The following is an 18,933-nucleotide window of genomic DNA, read 5'->3' as shown; positions in this document are numbered from 1 at the left end:
AATTACTCATTAATACATTAAGTAGATCAACCTCTGTGATATGATAAAAGGCTAAACTTTCTGCTCTGTGAAGAGATCTTACAAATCAGTAAGAAAAGAGCACCAACCCAATGGGAAAAATGAATGAAACACCTACTTGGCTGGAGACCCCTCTTCCAGGGGGTCAGGGGGCTCCTCCACCAGCGAGGGCTCCTCCACAGGTGCAGACGGCTCCGTATCACTGAAAAGCAGTGAGAACCATTCCAGTCATACAAACTTGTTTACATCAATGCTCTTAGATATTCAAGATAGAAAAAGACATTTCAATGTCTTGTTTCTTATATATACACATATAGGTAATCCACATCAAAATGAAAGAGAGAAAATGCCCTTATTCGCTAATCCGTATCAATCATCTCCACAAACGTGAAAGGTACTTGGAGAAACAGAAGTTTTTCTGAATGGCCTAAAATTAAAAACAGATTATAAAGGATGAGGAGAATTATTCAAAACTCTTATAAATTTAGGAAATTCCCAATATTAACAGGGGCCACAAAATGACTTACAATAGGTAAGAATATGCTGTATCAGACTTTTTATTTTTTAAAGGTTTTATTTACTTTTAGAGAGAGGGGAAAGGAGGGAGAATACGAGTGAGAGAAACATTGATTGGTTGTCTCTTGCACACCTCTAACTGGGGACCTGGCCTGCAATGCAGGCATGTGCCCTGATGGGAAATCGAACCAGCCACCTTTAGGTCTGCCGACTGGTGCCCAATCCACTGAGCCACACCAGCCAGGGCTTTGTATCAGACTTTTAGAAAATGGTAAAAGAGTAAAAACATTCCACAAAAATAAGTGTGTAGAATTACAAACAAGCTGGTAGTAACTATACTAGAAAAATAAGGCTTGAAACTGATTTATATACCATCGCATCTCTAAACACAGCCTACATACTAGAAAATTATAACACATTGTAAAACAATTTGAATTTTAATATATATGATCTTAATCTTCTTTTTTATGGTAACATTAATCCTACCTGAACATTACTTAAAAACAAAAAAGTCCTACTCTGATGTGGCACACGCCTGGGTTTTGGGCCAGGTCCCCGGGTGGGGGCATGCAAGAAACAACCGATCACTGTTTCTCTCCCTTTCTCACTCCCTTCCCCTCTCTCTAAAAATAAATAAATAAAATATTTTTTTTAAAAAGCCCCAGCATAAGAAATTTCATTTTCAGGAAAATGTTAAAATTAGTCAATATAATTGAGTAATATAATGGATATATAATGGATATTACATATCCATTAGAAATATTTTACACTACATACATAACACAACTTCATAAAATAAGCTATTTTTTCAAAAGTAAACATAAATTGAACTGTAAATAACAATAGACTTTTTACATTAATATTTTTAAATTCTCAAGTCAAAGCTATTGTAATCAACTTTTAATAAAACTCAGTTTTCAACATAAAATTTGAATGATTTTCACTTTTAAAAAGGGTTCTAAATCAAATACACTTGTGTTTCTTTTTAATTTTTATTTATTGATTTTAGAGATAGAGGAAAGAGGGGTAGAGGAACATCTGTCTGATGTTCCACTTATTTATGCATTCATTGGTTGATTCTTTTCTTAAATCCTCACCCAAGGATATGTTTATTGATTTCAGAGAGAGAGGAAGTAAGGAGGGGTGGAAGGAAAAACATCGATGTGATAGAGAAGCATTGATCAGCTGCCTCCCATACGCACCCTAACTGAGGATTCAGACCTGCTACCTGGGTATGTGCCCTGACTGGGGATCAAACCCAAAACCTTTTGGTGAACAAGATGATGCTCCCAACCAAATGAGCCACCCAGCCAGGGTCATTGGTTGACTCTTGTATGTGCCCTGACCAGGGACTGAACCTGCAACGTTGGTGTATTTGGATGACGCTCCAGCCAACTGAGCCTACCCTACCACGGCTAAATGCACTCATGTTTGGAAGGACATCCTTGCTGCTCTGCCCAATGGAGGTCCCTTCACAAAGGCTGCCTAGGTACATCAGCCTGACCCTGTGGGGTCATAGGAATTATTAGCATCCAAGAGCCCCAAAGTCCAGCAGCAGCCTCAGCATTAAATTACTCCAACTTCCTCTTTATTCCCTTGGCCACATAATAAACCAAGGGGATTAAAAAAAAAAAAAGAAAGAAAGAAAGTGTACCAACAGTTCATAGCTTTCAACAATTAAAATTCCTTAAATGGCTACAAAGACATGGGGAAAGGAAAAAGAAGCAGAATACAAAACAAAGAGACTTGGTAAAAACCAGTATTTCTAAAATTTGAGCAATTGTCTTCAAAGGGAAAAAAAAATCATACACCTCCCCCCTGTATTGACCTAAATTATTTTTTTATTATTTTTTATGACTAAAACTAACATTGTATTTACAGCTCTTATAGAACCATAATGACAACTACAAAACAATAAAGTTTTAAAATTAAATACAATTTATTTTGGAAGATTTTGTTATTTTGTTTAAAATAAAACACTAATGTTGGATTAGTTAGAAGAAAGACCTAGCTTCAGAGCTTAGTCTATATATTTTTTAATTTTTCATTTATTGATTTGTTGAGAGAGAGAGCAAGTGTGGGTGCGTAACATCAATTCATTGTCCCATTTACTTATGCATCCATTGGCTGATTCTCATAATTGTCCAGAGCGGGGATCAAACCTGCAACCTCGCCATATCTGGATGATGCTCTAGCCAACTGAGCTACCTGTGCAGAGCCCACGTCTATATTTTGACTTCAACTTTTCTAAGATAGAACATGCCTGTTTGCACAAGCATGTTCCACAAAATGATGTTAAACACCTCAAGGCTTTGTTTTCTAGTTCATTCAATCAGACTTCACATTTAACCAAATCTATGACAGTGAACAGATTTTAGCCAACTGTTACTTGATATAACTACATAAACTGTCTTCCTCTTCACAACAGAAATTGGAAGGCAGGATTATTGAACATTACATTCATGGGTGTGGGTATCTATTTCAATTGGTAACAAGCAAATAATATCTGACATTGTACTTTTTAAATTACTGTTGATGGAACAAATTCTATTTTGAGCACAGGAACTCACGATCAAACTGTTCTGAAAATCGTAACACTGGAAATGGCTCAGGCACACCATTGTGAAAGCAGCTTGTCCACAAATCTAATTACGCTGCCAATATCTTCAAACAGGAATACTAAACTACAGCAAAACCCTCATACCTACACTGAACTGTGCAGTGTCTGGCCTCGCCAGCCTTATCATTTACTGTATTAGGCTCACCTCTGCTCTTGTTTATTAATCAAAAGTTGCACATAATTCAGCTGTACTACATGGTGTTCATGATGGCAAATCAAAATTACAATTTATTAAATAAATAATTGAAGTCTTACTCTAAGTAAAATCTTTCAATTATAGATTATTACCACCTAAGAGCTCTGACTTTGTAACTCACAAATCAATCCAAAATGAGTACCACAGAGCACCTTTCATCTTCACATCAGACATGCCAGTCTGCCAGGAACACGTGTGGTCATCTCTTCATGCTACAAGGCCAAGGCTGACCTCTTAGGATTAGTTATCACTTGGAGCCAAAAATAATTTTAAGTTCAAATGCAAACTGAAATAGAGTGGTAGCATTAAAGTAGTAAATCAGATGATTCAAAGAGGTGCCTATATTGCTTTTTAAAAATACATTATCACTATATATATATATATATTCACATATATATTCGTATATATATTCACAGTAAAATAAAACAAAATAAAAAGGTTTATAATCAAGATCCTATGGAGGCATCTTGGCCACCAACATGCCATCCAGACTGAGGAAGACCCAGAAACTTCAGGGCCATGTAAGCCACAGCCACGGCCGCATCGGCAAGCAAAGGAAGCACCTGGGAGGCTGAGGTAACGCTGGTGGCCTGCATCATCACAGGATCAACTCCGACAAATATCACCCAGGTCACTTTGGGAAAACTGGTATGAGGCATAACCACTTAAAGAGGAACCAGAGCTTCTGCCTTACTGTCAACCTTGATAAACCGCGGGCATTGGTCAGTGGGCAGACATGAGTAAATGCTGCCAAAACCAAGACTGGAGCTGTGCTTATCACCACTGAAAATCCCATGGAAGCCCAGATTGAGAACATTCAACAAGTTTTTTTCCTTTCAAGGACAAGACATGTGCAATGGTAGTAAATCTAGTGTTACATTTGATATTATTGTGTACATTTGTCTTTAAGAATAACAATTTAGGAAAAATGAATTTATATAAAAAGTTTATATTCAAAAGAAGAAAAGTGGAAGTCTGGATCCTCTCAAATGTTTAAACTTGTGGAAAGCCTGCCCTGCAACATGACCAAGGGGGACCCATTCATCACCCTACACTACCTTGAAGTACTTCCTGCCTATCTATCCCTTTGCAGACACCAGGAGGGGATCGTCCCCGCAGCAGTGAAACGACAGACACAGCAGAACCACGTACCTCCTTTAAGGAGCAAAACTGGAACAGATCTGAGACACCACGATGCCTCAGAGAAATGTCAAATTTGAACCTCAGGTAAAACTTGTCACTGAGCTTCAATCTGCAAAATGATTTCAGGAAATGAAGATGCAATGTATGTAAGAACTTTGGAAAGTCACAGAAAAATGAAATATAGAATATCCAGGAATTTTAAAAAACATTCTGAGGCTTTTGTAAATGTAGTGTCAGGTGCTTGGAGCATCGGCAAACACACAAATATATTTGGCTAAAATAAAACAAAAGTATCTTAAAAACAGTTTTCAAATCTAATTACAACAGAGCAAACCCATTATTTAAAGTTAAATAAAAGCCTAAAATCAATCTCTACTTAAAGGAACACAAGTATAAAGGCACTGCAAGCACAAAGAGGACATAATTTTCATGAAAGACCAATTAAGATTTGAGACCTCCACTTAACTGTAGGTTCACAGAACGCACGCATTTCCACCATACCTGGTATCTTTACCTGATCCCCAGGTGCGAACTCCACATCCACCCATGTTGTCTTCAGTTCTGATTGCTCTAGAGAAAGAAAGGATATTCCCTTAAACTGGAAGCTGGTCTCTAGTCAATCTCCAACTCAGAAAAACTGATCTAAAAGTTATCCCAGGATTAGCTCTTTCAGGAATGACAGTATACTAATATAAAGTCAGCTAAATATTACCACATAACACATTCCTATTATGTATGACTAAGATCTTAAACTGAAAATAGCATTTACGAAGAAACTTACATTTTATCACTCCCACCATATCTCTCAAATTCCCGTTTCCCTCTCTGGTCAAAACGGTCAAAAGCTCTGTTCCCGGGACCACCTCTGCCTCTGCTCCGCAGGCCCCCTCTTGGGCCTCCACGTCCTCTCAGTGGTCTGTCTCGATCCAATCGGTCAACCAGTCTAGGAAAACATGGGTATAATAAAAAGTGGTGAATTAAAGAGCTGAGGCTTTTTTAAAGAAAAAAATTCTAGCAAGACATTATGGCTATAGCATATTGGAAAGAGTGGTGTCTTGAGTAATGAATAGTTAACTTTTACTGAACACACTATCTCCGGCATTGTTCTGGGTGCTTCACAAACAGCCATTTAATTCACACGAACAAATCTGTAATATACAACTACTGCCCACAGATGAGGAAACTGAGGCACAGAGGAAGTAGGTAATTTGCCCAAGGCTACTAAGTAGGGGGGCCAGTGAGAAGCAGGTCCTGGGCAGGTCTTATTACACTAATCTGTAGAGGGTCACCCATTTCTCTCTCTGGATTTGGTTTCTTCATTTATAAAATGAGAAGGTTAGATAAACTAACTCTAAGGTTCATCTGTGCTCTAATACTAAATATTTAAGTTAAATTTGGAATGTTATGTATAATAAGAAAAATAGTTAAACTTCAAATTATGTCTCCTCCCAAATATATAACTAGCCAGTGACATTTGGGGCTGAAAATACTACCCTACAACAACCGGACTTTTACCCTTATTGCTCCACATAAACTTCCAAGGACAAAGCCCTGGCCGGAGAGCTCAGCTGGTTAGAGCTTTGTCCTGATGTGCCAAGGTTGAGGGTTCAATCTCCAGTCAGGGCACATATAAGAAACCATCAATGGATATATCAATAAGTGGAAAAGAAATCAATGTTTCCCTCTCTCTCTGAAATCAATAAACATTTTAAAAATTATAATAAACTTTGAAGGCCAGCTAAAGACAACCTCTTGGTTGTTAAATCCAAGAGTAACTTTTGTCTTTAAGTTATTTGACCCCTATTCACCATGTGACACGGCCAAGCACTAATTTTCCTCTGACCTTTCTGACTTCTATTTCCCTATCTGTCCATAAAATATTATTTTTGTAATTGGTAATATCCATATATGGTACAAAATGACAAAGTACTCCCCTTGCTCCTCGGCTACTTATTTGCACTTTTCAGAGGCGGGCAGATCCAGAGTCACCCAAGAGAAAGTTCTGCAGCTTGCCTTTTCCACCTATCATATCTGGGCTCTCTGCACACAGGTGCCTCCCTTGTTCTTCTGGATACCCATCCCCCATATATTGTCCTCGCCCCTGTGCTAATGCTACCTGACCCTCGTTCATGTGACCCCATTTATCTTCCTTGGGGGGTCTCTGATTCAAGGTCACAAAGCCAGGGACTCTGTGAACAAACCCCCGGGTACATGCCCAGCCCTACAGATATGTGACCAGCAGTGACCTCCTGCTCCCTCTATGGTCCATAACTCACAACACAAGAGTGCCTAAGCCAAGAACTGGGCCCTTTCTCCAACTCCCCTTCCCCTTCACCGCACCCACTGGTCCCAGGGTCTGCTTGCCCACTTCTTCTCACAACTGTCTCTGCCTCACTGCTGGTTGCCATCCCTTTCCGTGAGGACTCACCTCTCTGCCACTAGACTCAAAACTCCTGAAGCAAGGACCACATCTTTTCTCATTGTTAAACCCTCATTTAATAGGACAAATTGTATTTTTTTAATTTGTCAAGGCTTTTAGAAGCATTCAAGCTATAAGAAACTACTTAGTGAAATTGAATGGGGCATTATTAATGGGTCCAATGCCAGAACTAAAGGTCTACTTTTATGGCTGAATATGTTAACATTAAAAAGCTACTAGCCCTGGCCAGTGTGGCTCAGTTGGTTGGAGCATTGTCCTGTGCACCAAAAGGTTGTGAGTTCGATCCCCAGTCATGGAAGCCTACAGGGGGCATCCAATCAATGTTTTTGTTACATTCGTGTTTCTCTCTCTCTCTCCCTCTCCCCCTTCTCTCTTTCTAAAAGCAATGAAAAGATGTTCTTGGGTGAGGACTTAAAAAAAAACTACTATACAATCATGCATAAAAGATACAAAACTCAATTCTCCTTACCCGAAAAGATAAAAGAAATAGAGAAACATGGATCATTAACTTCATGCCAGCCTCTAATAAGGAGAAATACCATTCTAAATAAATTTTACAAGTTGCCTTTTGTCTCCCACCTCCCCTAACCAAAACTTTTTTTTAGTTTAAAGGGGGCTCATTTATTATCATTGTTCCAAATGTACAAAAAAAAAAAAATAGAAAATAAGCCCCCAAACCAAATTTTAAGAGAGTTTACTGTTGTAAAATCTGATTCTATATTAAAGTACCTAAAGCAGAGTTTTAAAACAATGACAAAAAAAAAGTTCTTAACCAGGAAGTTGGATAGGACCATAAAAGAAAAGAAACCTACCCCAAAATTGAGTCCTGGCTGGTGTGGCTCAGTGGGTTGAGTGCCGACCCACAAACTGAAAGGTCACAGGTTTGATCCCTGGTCAGGGAACATGCCTCGGTTGTGGGTCAGGTCTCCAGTTGGGGGTGTGGAAGAGGCAACCAACTGATGTTTCTCTCCCTCTCTTTCTCCCTCCCTTACCCTCTCTCTTAAAATAAAATCTTTTTTTTTAATTGAAAGGAAATGAAGCAAAAACATACATGGAAAATAATGCCAACAGCCAAAGTCAAGTATAAATTTACATGAAACCTAGATCAGATACAGACAAAATTACAAAGTCATTTAAACTATAATAGTGATGAAAACTGCCGTAAAAATAGCTCTCTGTGTTCTGGTATATTTTTTAATTCCTTAAACCATTTTTTCTTTACAAGTTTACCTCCAGCCCCAATTAAATATATTCTCAATTGTTTCTTTACTTTCCCCTAATTATAAAATATATCTTCTTGTCACAGGTTGGTGAGATTGAGGAATCCTGTACTCCACTTCAGAAGCTTTGTAATGCACTCACAAGCCAAAGGAAGGAAAATAACCTTTCAGCCAAGCATCCCAATTTATATACTTGTCATCCACTCTCCTATAACAATCCTAATACATAGACATGAGTATGTTTTACAGGCAGAGGGAATGAAGCACTTGGGCAGGGGGTGGGGAGCTGGTGTTTAATGGGCACAGCTGGGGAAGATGAAATGGCTCTGCAGGAGGATGGAGATGGTTACACGGCAATGTGAATGGACTTGATACCACTGAACTGTACATTTAAAAGGGGTTAAAAATGATATGCATTATGTATATACAGTTTTTAAAAAAATGTTTCCTTAGGAGGAAGGAAAAAAATTTAAACATGTAATTCTTTCAGAACTGGAACTGACTTCAAATGACCAGCAGTAAACTTCAGAAAAGAGAAATTGTGTCCAGACAGAGGCAGACTAATTTCCTAATAGTCTGTATTCTAAGAGTTCACCTAAATTCATCATTTGCAGCCTAAAGGAAAATTCCTACTGCATTATAAACAGCAGTTGTGTTCCCAGACCATATGCACCAAGTAACATGGCTGATCCCTACACACAGCCACACTGACAGTTACTCCCAGCATAACTTATGACATTACTTCTATGTGAAAACATGAGCTCTGCCTTAGTGGAATAAAAATCCATGTCAGCTGGCTGTGACCAGAATCCACACTGCTGAAACTCTGGGTCTTTGTTTCTTCGTCCATAAATTGAGAAGACAGAATTAGTTAAGACAGTCTGTTAAGATAATCAAAATTCTAAAATTGTGTCCAATAAACATGTACAGGTATTATAGGAATGAAAGGTGATAACCATTTTCACTATCAAATAAGCAAAAGTCAATATAACTCATTATATTTAAGTCTGGAGAAAGTGCTATGAGAAATGCTTTTATAGATCATTACTGATAAGAGTAAATTGATAGATGACTAGGATAGCGATTTGTCACTATGTATCAATATCCAATTTTTGTTTATTTTTACACTACATGTACCCATCCAACCTCACAATGAAGCACATCTGGGGCCCAGATTTGGATCCATGAGAATGACTGCTTAATGCCCCTAACTAGGACTCCCACTTCCAGAACTCCATCTAGGAAAGTCCCTACATCTATAAAAAGCTGCTCACTGGGAATTATTTATAAAGCAAACAACTGGAAGTTGAGTGAAGGTCTAACACTAAGGAAATGATTACATTATAATACATAAAAACAATAGGTCATAATAAAATGCTTACCAAACATTGTTAATGACATGGAAAAGACTTCCACCATGTCAAATGGAAAAGGAGATAAAGTACTTAGTGTGTATGCATTATCATCTTAACCTCTAAGTATTGGGTTGGCCAAAAAGTCTGTTTATTTTCTGTCAAATAAAAGACACATTTTTTCATATTCACCAATAACTTTATTGATTTGGATATTTTGAGTATGTCGTCTATCACCCACTATTGGCTACTATTGGGTAGAGGCCAGGGGTGCTGCTAAAAACATCTTCCAATGCCTAAGACAGCCCTACAGCAAAGAATTATTTGGCAAAAATGCCAATAGTACCAAGAAACTTTGCAAACCACTTTTGACTAATTGATCAGTCACAGTGTCTTCTCCATACACTGCACAAATCTTCTTTTTCTTTGCATTTCAGTTGTGTTTTTACCTTTCTTGAAATAATACAGTATAATACACCAAAATGTTGCACATTTTCTTCCATCTTCAATATTAAAATGGCTGCACAAAAATTCACCAATTTTGATAAGTTTTTTTCTTTATGCACAGTGATATGACAGCTGTCACAATATAATCTAACAAAATTGTTTCAAATGAAGTTAAAGACAACTAAGCACTCCTACAGCCATCATACAGAAAAAATTAAATGAACTTTTTGGCCAACCTAATATATACGTATGGGTTAAAAAAAAAAGGGAAGAGAATAGGTCAATCATCTCAGATGGCAAGATATGTGGTTTTAATTTTCTTTATAATTTTACATGTTTTCCAAATTGTATGAAGAGACTACAAATTGTCTTTATTAAAGATCTTATGGACCTTTATTAATAGAAGAGTACTTTTAAAGAAAGCAAGGAAAGTATGTTTTCTGATGACACATGACTTATCAAAAAAATTTTAATTTCCTCAGAAGCAAAAATTCCTACATATTCCTAATGTGATATAGTGAGGACATGGGCCATCACTTCTGTGGTATTCCTGCCAAAATGCATGAGCTCGTTCCATAAGGACACTGGACAAACTCTGCTATTTTCTACAAAACAAATGGCCTCCACCCTTCAAAAAATGTCCAATTCATAAAAGATAAAGTAAGACTAATGAGCTGTTCCCATTTAAAGAATACCAAATGCAATGCACATTCTTGGACTGGATCCTGAACCAGACTTTTTCTATTGCTAAAAGGACATTACTAGGACAACTGGTGAAATCTGAGCTGTTTGTAGAGTACATAATTTAGAGAATTAAATAGAATTGTATTGATGTTAATAAATTTGATAATTGTGCCATGCCTTTAGGAAATATAGTTAAAGTATTTAGGGATAAAGGAACATTTCTGTACCTTACTCTCAAATGACAAAAAAAGTGTTTGTATGTGAGAGAAAGAGAGAGAGAATGTGTACGGGGAGAGAAACTGAGAAAGAAAAGGAAAGAGAGGAGTATAATGAAGCAAATGTGATTAATATTAACATTTAGGGTATCTGGATGAGGGTGTATGGAAATTCTTTATATAATTCTTGCAACTTTTTATAAATCTGAAATTATTTTTAAAGAAAAAAGAACAAAATACCTCCATATCCTATATCCCACACAATCCCTAGCCATACATACATAGCATTAAATCCATACATGTATGTATGGATTTCACTTAACAGGGATCTTGTTAACATATAAAGATCTTATCCTTTTTAAAGACTCATAATTTTGCAACTAAAAAATCCTGGAAATATGGGTTTGTGCTTTTGAGCTATAGTTTTCTCATTTCCACACAATTCCTGAAGTGAGAAAAAATAATACACAAATGCTTCTTAAAAAATACGCAGCTCTGATCCAGAAGGCTGTTTGTAAGCATGCAGACTGTGGCCATTATACAGCAAATCTAAAGTAATCACCAAAACAGGCAGAATTAAGCCTTTCTCTAACCCTCACTTCCAGCATGGTGGCAGACACACCGCATCTTAAAGTTCTGAATGTGTAGCTGCTGGGGAACAGATCTGCAGAAGTCATCCCCTGCTCAGCCCTCTCACACTCAGCTACTCTATACTGGACTTTTTTGTTTGTTTGTTTAATGAACTCCAAAGTATAGTTTTACAAAGCCATATTCTTTGGCTAAAACTTGTAGCCAGGATCCTAAATAGGATTAGTAGTCAAGAAGTTCAAAGACTTGGGAATAAAGGCTCCCTGGACATTAAACTATACACTGTTCTGGTTTCCTTAAGCCTTTTCTTAAACACTTTTTTTTTTAAATCCTCTCCCCGAGGATATGTCCACTGAATTTAGAGAGAGAGGAAAGGAGATAAAGAGAAAAATATCTATCAGTTGCCGCCCGTTCGTACCCCAACCAGAGATCAAACCGCAACCTAGGTACGTGCCCTGGATCGAACCAGCAACCCTTTGGCATATGGGATGATGCCCCAACCAAACAAGCTACTCGACCAAGACATCTTAAGTCTTTTTTACTTTATTTTCCTTTAAATATGATTCATAAGTTATTTCAGTTTAATCTAAACTCAGTGCTACGGAGGTTTAAGAATTAAAAACTTTAGGCACCAAGCACCCATCCTGTCAGCGCCAAGCATAAGACACAAAAACATGCCACCTGTGTACAGGTGGGCACAGATGGTCTGCATGATGCCACACCCCTCAGGAGCAGTGTCAGACTGCGTCAGCCCAAGACCATCTTCTGGGTCAGAGCACTTTGTAGAGAAGTTATGGGAGCCAGAAATTGTTGTTACATGTCATGAGTTTTTCTTCAAATTTCATCATGATAGTCTATGGACCTGACTATGGGGCTAGCAATTTGTTTAAATTCATCAGTGATCTATAGCAATAATGCTAAATCAAAAATATAATTATATCCCTAGCCTAAACTTCAAAAGAAAACTTACCCACTTAAACATACTCCTGTGCAGTTTTATAAGGGTACTTTTCATAGTTACTAATAATTTAGTTTTCATCATGAAATAATTGCCTGAACCAAGGCTTAAAGTCATGCAGGAGATAAATGTAAGATCCTTCACATGGCACCTAAGGAAATATGATTTGTTTTCTAAAGAGGCAAACAATACCCAGGCCCAGCACCACGAAAAGGTCACAAAGGCTAGTCGTTCGCTGAAAACCTTTCTGGTTCTCAGCCCTTCTGGCCAAGATTTGTCTGCAGTACATACTTCTCATCCGTAAACTTCTCAGGTGTAGAGTCTGCCTGCCTCTCAGTGTCGCAGGGTTGATAGTCCCTGTAGGATCTCCGCTCTGCTCTGTCCAGCGTCACTTCTGTCCCCCGGGTATCACTCCATCCCTGCTGCTCCCCTCTTCTAGTAGTTCGCTTCTGGCCTGCCAGCAAAAAATCAAAGGGGAGAACTGGAACGCAAGGTCTACGACAGCATATTATTTACAGGTACTTTTACATTTCACTTTGCTAGAATCAACATCATGGGAAAATCGGGAAATTTGGAAAAGTTTAGAGAAGAAAAGTTGTTGATATTACTATGGCCCAGCATCAACTACTTTTTAATAAAAGGTTTAAGTTACTATTGCATTACATGCTTTCCCTTATGTTCTAGAAAGTATGATTAAGGTAAACGAACTATACCAACTAATCTGTAATTATAGGTATCTCACAGTGACCCTTGTGATAGATATGGATATAATTGCTAAACCAACTACATTTCACAAAAGCAGTTTTATCAAAACATGGTAGCTAAGCTACATCCAGAAAATTTTAGAATACCCTGTACTTTTAAGTTGTATTTTTAGAACCTCAACTATGATTTAGCATCAGCTCCTAAGGCTTTTGGTTTTAAATATAGCTTGTACCATTACTGTCTTTTTTATTTAGAAACCGGTTTTCCTGCTATTTGATGGTATTTATGCATTTATGATCATACTTCTCAAATATGAGGCCAAACTTGTACTGCCAAGTCATATAAAGGCCAGTAAGCATCCAAAGGGACATGTCATCCATGGAGCCAGCACTCAGCTGGGATGGGGACTGAGTGTTCCAGTCTCTCCCTCTCTCCTCTCACCTTACTTTACTCCCTGCTCCTCCAGTTTGATGCTTTAAAAATGTTACACAGATGTCTGATAGGCATCTAATACTGAAGAACTTTTTCCAATATTTAAAGCATCTTCCAAAACTGTTAATCTTTTTATATATTTTAAAAGTCCCCATCTCAAACACTATGTACAATTTTTATTATATTACCTTTATCTATAAATCATCCTTCAATTGGTTATATGGCTATAAAAATACTAAATGTATTTTAATTAATGAGTATTTTTGAAATCGCTGGTTTCCACTCCTACTTAGACAAACAACCATGACTTTTAAGGACTATATTGGGTTGGCCAAAATGTTCATTGGTTTTTTTCTTTTGTGTAGCCGTTTTAATATTGAAGAAAATACACAACATTTTCAGCACATTATGCTTTATTATTTCAAGAAAGATAAAAATGCAACTGAAACACAAACATAGATTTGTGCAGTGTATAGAAAAAGTGCTGTGACTGATCAAGCATGTCAAAAGTGGCTTGGAAAACTTTATGCTGAAGATTTCTCACTGGATGATGCTCCATGGTTGGGTAAATCAGCTGAGGTTGATAGCGATCAAATTGAGACATCATTTGAGATCAATTATATCACATGGGAGATAGCCAACATACTCAAAATATCCAAATCAATAAAGTTATTGGTGAAAATGAAAAGTGTGTCTTATTTTACAGAAAAAACTAAAGACTTTTTGGCCAACCCAATATTTATACATATTTTTCCATTTTCCCACTTAATATTTTCTATCTAAATTTTATAAACTGGGCGCATGTATTAACATTGTTCCAGTACTTTACTGATCTCATTTTAAAGCAAAAATCATGTCTGTGACACCATTAACATAAAATTCTGCAATTTATTAAATGCTAGTTAACATCAAGTATATTTTCAAATGTGAAAAGTTGTACAACAGATCTAAGTTCAACCTTAAGTTAATGTCCCATAACCTAGAAATGCTTAAATCCAATTTACATCTTGTACTAAAGTCACAATCTGAGCTTGTGACACGTTTAGAATATGGGGGAAATGTTACATAGTATTATATTTTACTGCAGAAACTGAGTAAACAGAGACTGACGCTCAAGCCCAGTTGCCCAGCAGTACACAATGCCAGATGCAAGGGTATACCCTTTCTCTACCAGAGATGATTTGGAAGAGGCATTTGAAACGTAAGATAAAAAATTTTATTATGAAAGTTAATTATCTAACAAGTTGAAAATGATAATAGACCATGACATAACAGTCATAAGCAAATGTGTCACCAGTAATAATTTTCAACATTTTCCTCTCAATGTAAAAGTTAATTTATTACAGCTTCAAATTTCCTACGTATAACCTGTAATTTTTTTAAAAAATCTTAATATCTATTATCAATTACAGAATTAGGTGCATATACCACCTTCTCCTTCCTCAAGGTTATCAATTTTTGAGTTGTATCAATTAAATTTGGAATTCACCATTCAAAACTTAAAATGACATTCATTGCATGCTTCGTATTAAAACTTCTTCCAAAGTTGTGTATAAATTTAAAATAGTTCAATATGACTGGCTACTTATTAGGGTAATTATCAACACCCTGCAAATTTTTCACTCTATTTCCAAAACCCAAAAAACAAAGATAATAGGAGTACAATTGTTTTCCCACAATTTAGTACTAAGAGATTAAGATTGCAAATGAACCTTGTTTGTTTTTCTGTGCTGGATCAGCAACTCCAAGTGGATAGTGCAAAGGCTGAATTGCAATAGCCCTTCACAATATAAGGCTGCTACGAGCAGTTGTTCACTGATCTATATCCAAGCCCCCAAAGGGACAGAATATAATAAAATTTACAATGAGATTTCCTACAAAATAAAGTTGACCTTTGACTCAAAGACAACAGTTCTGAAAGGCTAAGAAAAGTAAGGACAAAAAGCCTCTGAGGACTTCAAGAAAGGATTTATTGAGCAAGGCTCACACAAGGGTCAATGTACAGTTGACCCTTGAATTTGTGTCAATTGAAAAATCCACATATAAATGGACCTGAGAAGTTCAAACCCACATCATTCAAGGGTCAACTGTATACTGTTAAATACTGAAGGACAGTAAAAATCTCCATGGGAAACTCTTACAATTTCCACATCCTTTTGAAATTAATAAATGTTTCCATTATATGTCAAACATGTTTTGACTTTGTTTCTTGCCAACACTAAGCATCCACTCACAATATTCAAACTACATTAAAACTTTTGAGTGTTAGAAAAGTACAGTCCATGTCAATTAGGGCTGCAAAACCTGGAGATAAGTTTAGTACAGTAATTACATAAATAGAAATGAATGAGCTGTTAGCTCCTGACATAACACAAACTTGAAGAAGAACTAGAATGACAAAATTTCCACTTTTTAACTACAGAATTAACTGAAGAGCTTTAGTATAGATGTCAAAAGCCAGATCACCTGGCTCCTGAATAGAAAAAAAGGTATAAATATACCAGATTACAATGCTAAGTGAAAGAAGCAGACTACACCCCAGTTTATATTGTTCAAATTTAAAAAACAAGAAATGGCTCTGTGCATTTATGTCTATAAATACAAGGTGTTAACAGTAGGAAAAATAAGAGATTTTTCACTTTATGCAATTCTAATTTGCTTAAAATCTTTTTAACAAACATGCATGACATTTTTAATTTTATAAAAGTTACAAAGTGATGTTAATAGTACTAAATGCAGTTTCACACTATTCTCAAGGATAAAATATATTTTCATTTGTTAAAAAATAAAGGGAGAGGAAAAGCTTAGTCTTTCTCTATTCTTTTATTACTATATCTAAATAAATTTAAGAGAAAAATAGAACATAATACAAAATGTATATCATATCTCAAGTTTCATTCACTGTTTAAATATGTTCATAAACTTATGGCCTACCAAGGCATCTTGAAATAGCATTTTAAATAATTTTCAGCATCTGTATTACAGTAACTTGATTTTCCCATTCTTAGGTGATAGCGCTGGTACTTTTCACACATAATGGTAAACATTACCTAGTTGCAGGAGTCAAAGCCCCAATACTTAAAAGTTGTTTTCTCAAGGTTGGAATAAACAATTACATTTTTTAAAAATTTTCTATTCCTGTTGACATTCAGTATTATTTCAGGTTCAGGTGTACAGCATAGTCGTTAGACATTTATGTAACTTAGGAAGTGATCCCTCCCATTAAGTCTACTACCCATTTGGCACCATACACCGTTATACAATACTACTATATTCCCTATGCTGTACTTTACATCCCTATGACTATTTTTTAACTGCCAATTTGCGGTATGCACAATTTTTATCAAGCCAGGAACTAGCCAGTAAAGCTGAATTGAATATTGAATACACGGCCAAACACTGGCTGCAGTGATGGAGCTACACATCTTAATCTGAACACTCAGGCAAACCTTAGGGCTACCGCCTCCCGTTAGCGTTACGAAAATGGTAAACACAGGTGTAGTCTTAATGACTATACCATTGATGCAGTTCAGGTGAGAAAGGAGCTCTTAAGCACCTTTCCTCCCAATATGCAAACAGTAGTACAGTAAGCCTTGAGCAGCCATTCTGTCTAAACAGGGGGTGGGGAACTTTTAATATCCTTGTGGAAAAGGTTAAAGAAAGAAGCCTGAGTTAATTACAAGTTACACATCCCATCAACACCACAACCGGTATTGAAAAATAATGCTGGCTCAATAATGAAAGCTACGCCAAGCGGATGGGTTACAGGCGCCGGGGACCCCTAAGCATTCCGCTCGGGCCGACGTCACAGCCCCCCCGCCCCACCCCCCACGCAGTGGTCACCGGGCCTTCCTTCCATCACAGAGGCCCGCACACCTCACTCCGGCGATTCTTCACACATCCTGGGCTTTCGCCACCACTCCCAGGGGCCGGGTGCGCCCAGCCTCCCTAAGTGGGGCTCCCTTCCCAGCACGCCTCTCTTTGGTTCCCGACTTGGATCTTGCAGAGGGTGGGCTGGAGGATGGAGAAGGTCCCTGCTAGCTCTAGACTGGTGAGCCCCGGTGTAGCGACCCTAGTTTTTATCCCACACACCACCCCGGCAGTATCCCTCAACTTTGCCCAACTTGTGAAGGCTTAGTTCCAGGGTTTTGAGACCCCCTACTCCAAACCTGCGGCCCTTGCCCCAAGAAGGGACTGGGAAAGGTCGGAAGGGATGTGACACCTACTCTAACCCCGTCCTCTTTTCCTACCTTCTTCCACAAGGACCCTCAGCTCAACCCAACTATTCCCAAAGCCTTCTCCCCTTTTTGGAACAGGGTCTAGTGACCACAGACTCATACTGGGGGTACTGGGACGGCTTTAGATCGGTGACCTTTGTGACCCCATTCTCATTCCCCTCCCGCCCACCGGGCCCAGCCGCAGCGTCCAGGTTCCCGCCGCGGCACGCGTACCAGGTGTTTGCGGGCCGCCACCGGGGCTGTCTGGCTGCTGCGCGCAGGGAGCCGGGAGGCCTTTGCGTTCCTTCTGGGACTCCCGCCGGGCGCCGCCCGCGCCAGGTCTGTGGCCCGAGGACCCGGCCGGGCTCCTGCCGCCACGGTTGCCGGCCCCGGCCCCAGCCGCCGCCACCTCGTCTCGCCTCTTGCGCTGCAGCTGCTGCTGGCGTCGGCGCTCGGCCTCGCGCAGGATGTCAAACGGATCCGACTCGTCGTCCAGCAGTTGGTGGAAGCGGTTAGCTACAACGCACCCGAAACTCTCCTGCATCGCGGCGCCTGCGGCGGCCGCGGCCACGGGACTCCCCAGAACGCCCTTCATACCGCCGCGGCCACTGCGGACCTGCCGAGAGCAGCCCACGCGAGGGAGTCTCAGCGAAGCTGGCGGCAAGGACCCATCACGCACACCGCTGCAGCCCTCCCCGCCGGGTCCCCTCTTTCCCCGCGTCAGCCCCGCGCTGCCACAGCCTCTCGCCCAGCCGCCGCCAGAGAGCCAATCAGAGCACGCGGATACGCCCCTTTCGCTAGCGGGCACACCTGGAAGCCCAATCAGAGGCCGGCTGCTGTCACGTCCGGCAGTCTTCTGCCCCACCCCTCGCCTCACAGGGATGGGCCGAGCCCAAGAGGCGGAATTACTGGGAGGGCTCCAAGTTTTGTGGTCCCCGAAGATCTGCCTGTGTGGGTGGGTCACAGACCTTATTTGAGTTCTCTCTAGGACTGGGTCCACGTTCATTATTGGCTAATCTTCTCTGAAGCGTATGTATTCATTTAGCCATTGAACAACTAACTATGTGCTAGGCATTATGTTTGGGGAGATACAAGCTCCGTGTTTTCATTGATCTTGTAGTATATAGACAGAAAAATGTCCCGAAGGAAAGGCACAGACTTCTCTATAAGATAGCAAAGGAA

At 39.0% G+C, this 18,933-nt stretch overlaps 1 protein-coding gene across 1 annotated transcript in view; it reads right to left on the bottom strand.

Moving 5' to 3' along the window:
• HABP4 (hyaluronan binding protein 4) overlaps positions 1-18,478 on the bottom strand; it is a 33,564-nt gene extending 15,086 nt beyond the window's left edge. Inside the window, exons 1-5 of the mRNA XM_054588099.1 lie at positions 17,986-18,478; positions 12,689-12,851; positions 5,275-5,436; positions 4,995-5,063; positions 137-220 (exon numbers count right to left, since the gene is read on the bottom strand). Of these exons, the coding sequence (XP_054444074.1) occupies positions 137-220; positions 4,995-5,063; positions 5,275-5,436; positions 12,689-12,851; positions 17,986-18,346 (839 nt within the window). The 5' untranslated portion in view covers positions 18,347-18,478. The remainder of the gene's footprint in view (positions 1-136; positions 221-4,994; positions 5,064-5,274; positions 5,437-12,688; positions 12,852-17,985) is intronic.
• Positions 18,479-18,933: the final 455 nt, after the last annotated feature.

The sequence above is a fragment of the Pteronotus mesoamericanus genome, unplaced genomic scaffold, assembly GCF_021234165.1.
Source record: "Pteronotus mesoamericanus isolate MK-2021 breed Mesoamerican mustached bat unplaced genomic scaffold, CSHL_Meso_final scaffold_125, whole genome shotgun sequence".
NCBI classification, from domain to species: domain Eukaryota; kingdom Metazoa; phylum Chordata; class Mammalia; order Chiroptera; family Mormoopidae; genus Pteronotus; species Pteronotus mesoamericanus.
Note: the sequence above shows the minus strand (reverse complement) of the source record. Positions and strands in the feature narration are given on the sequence as shown.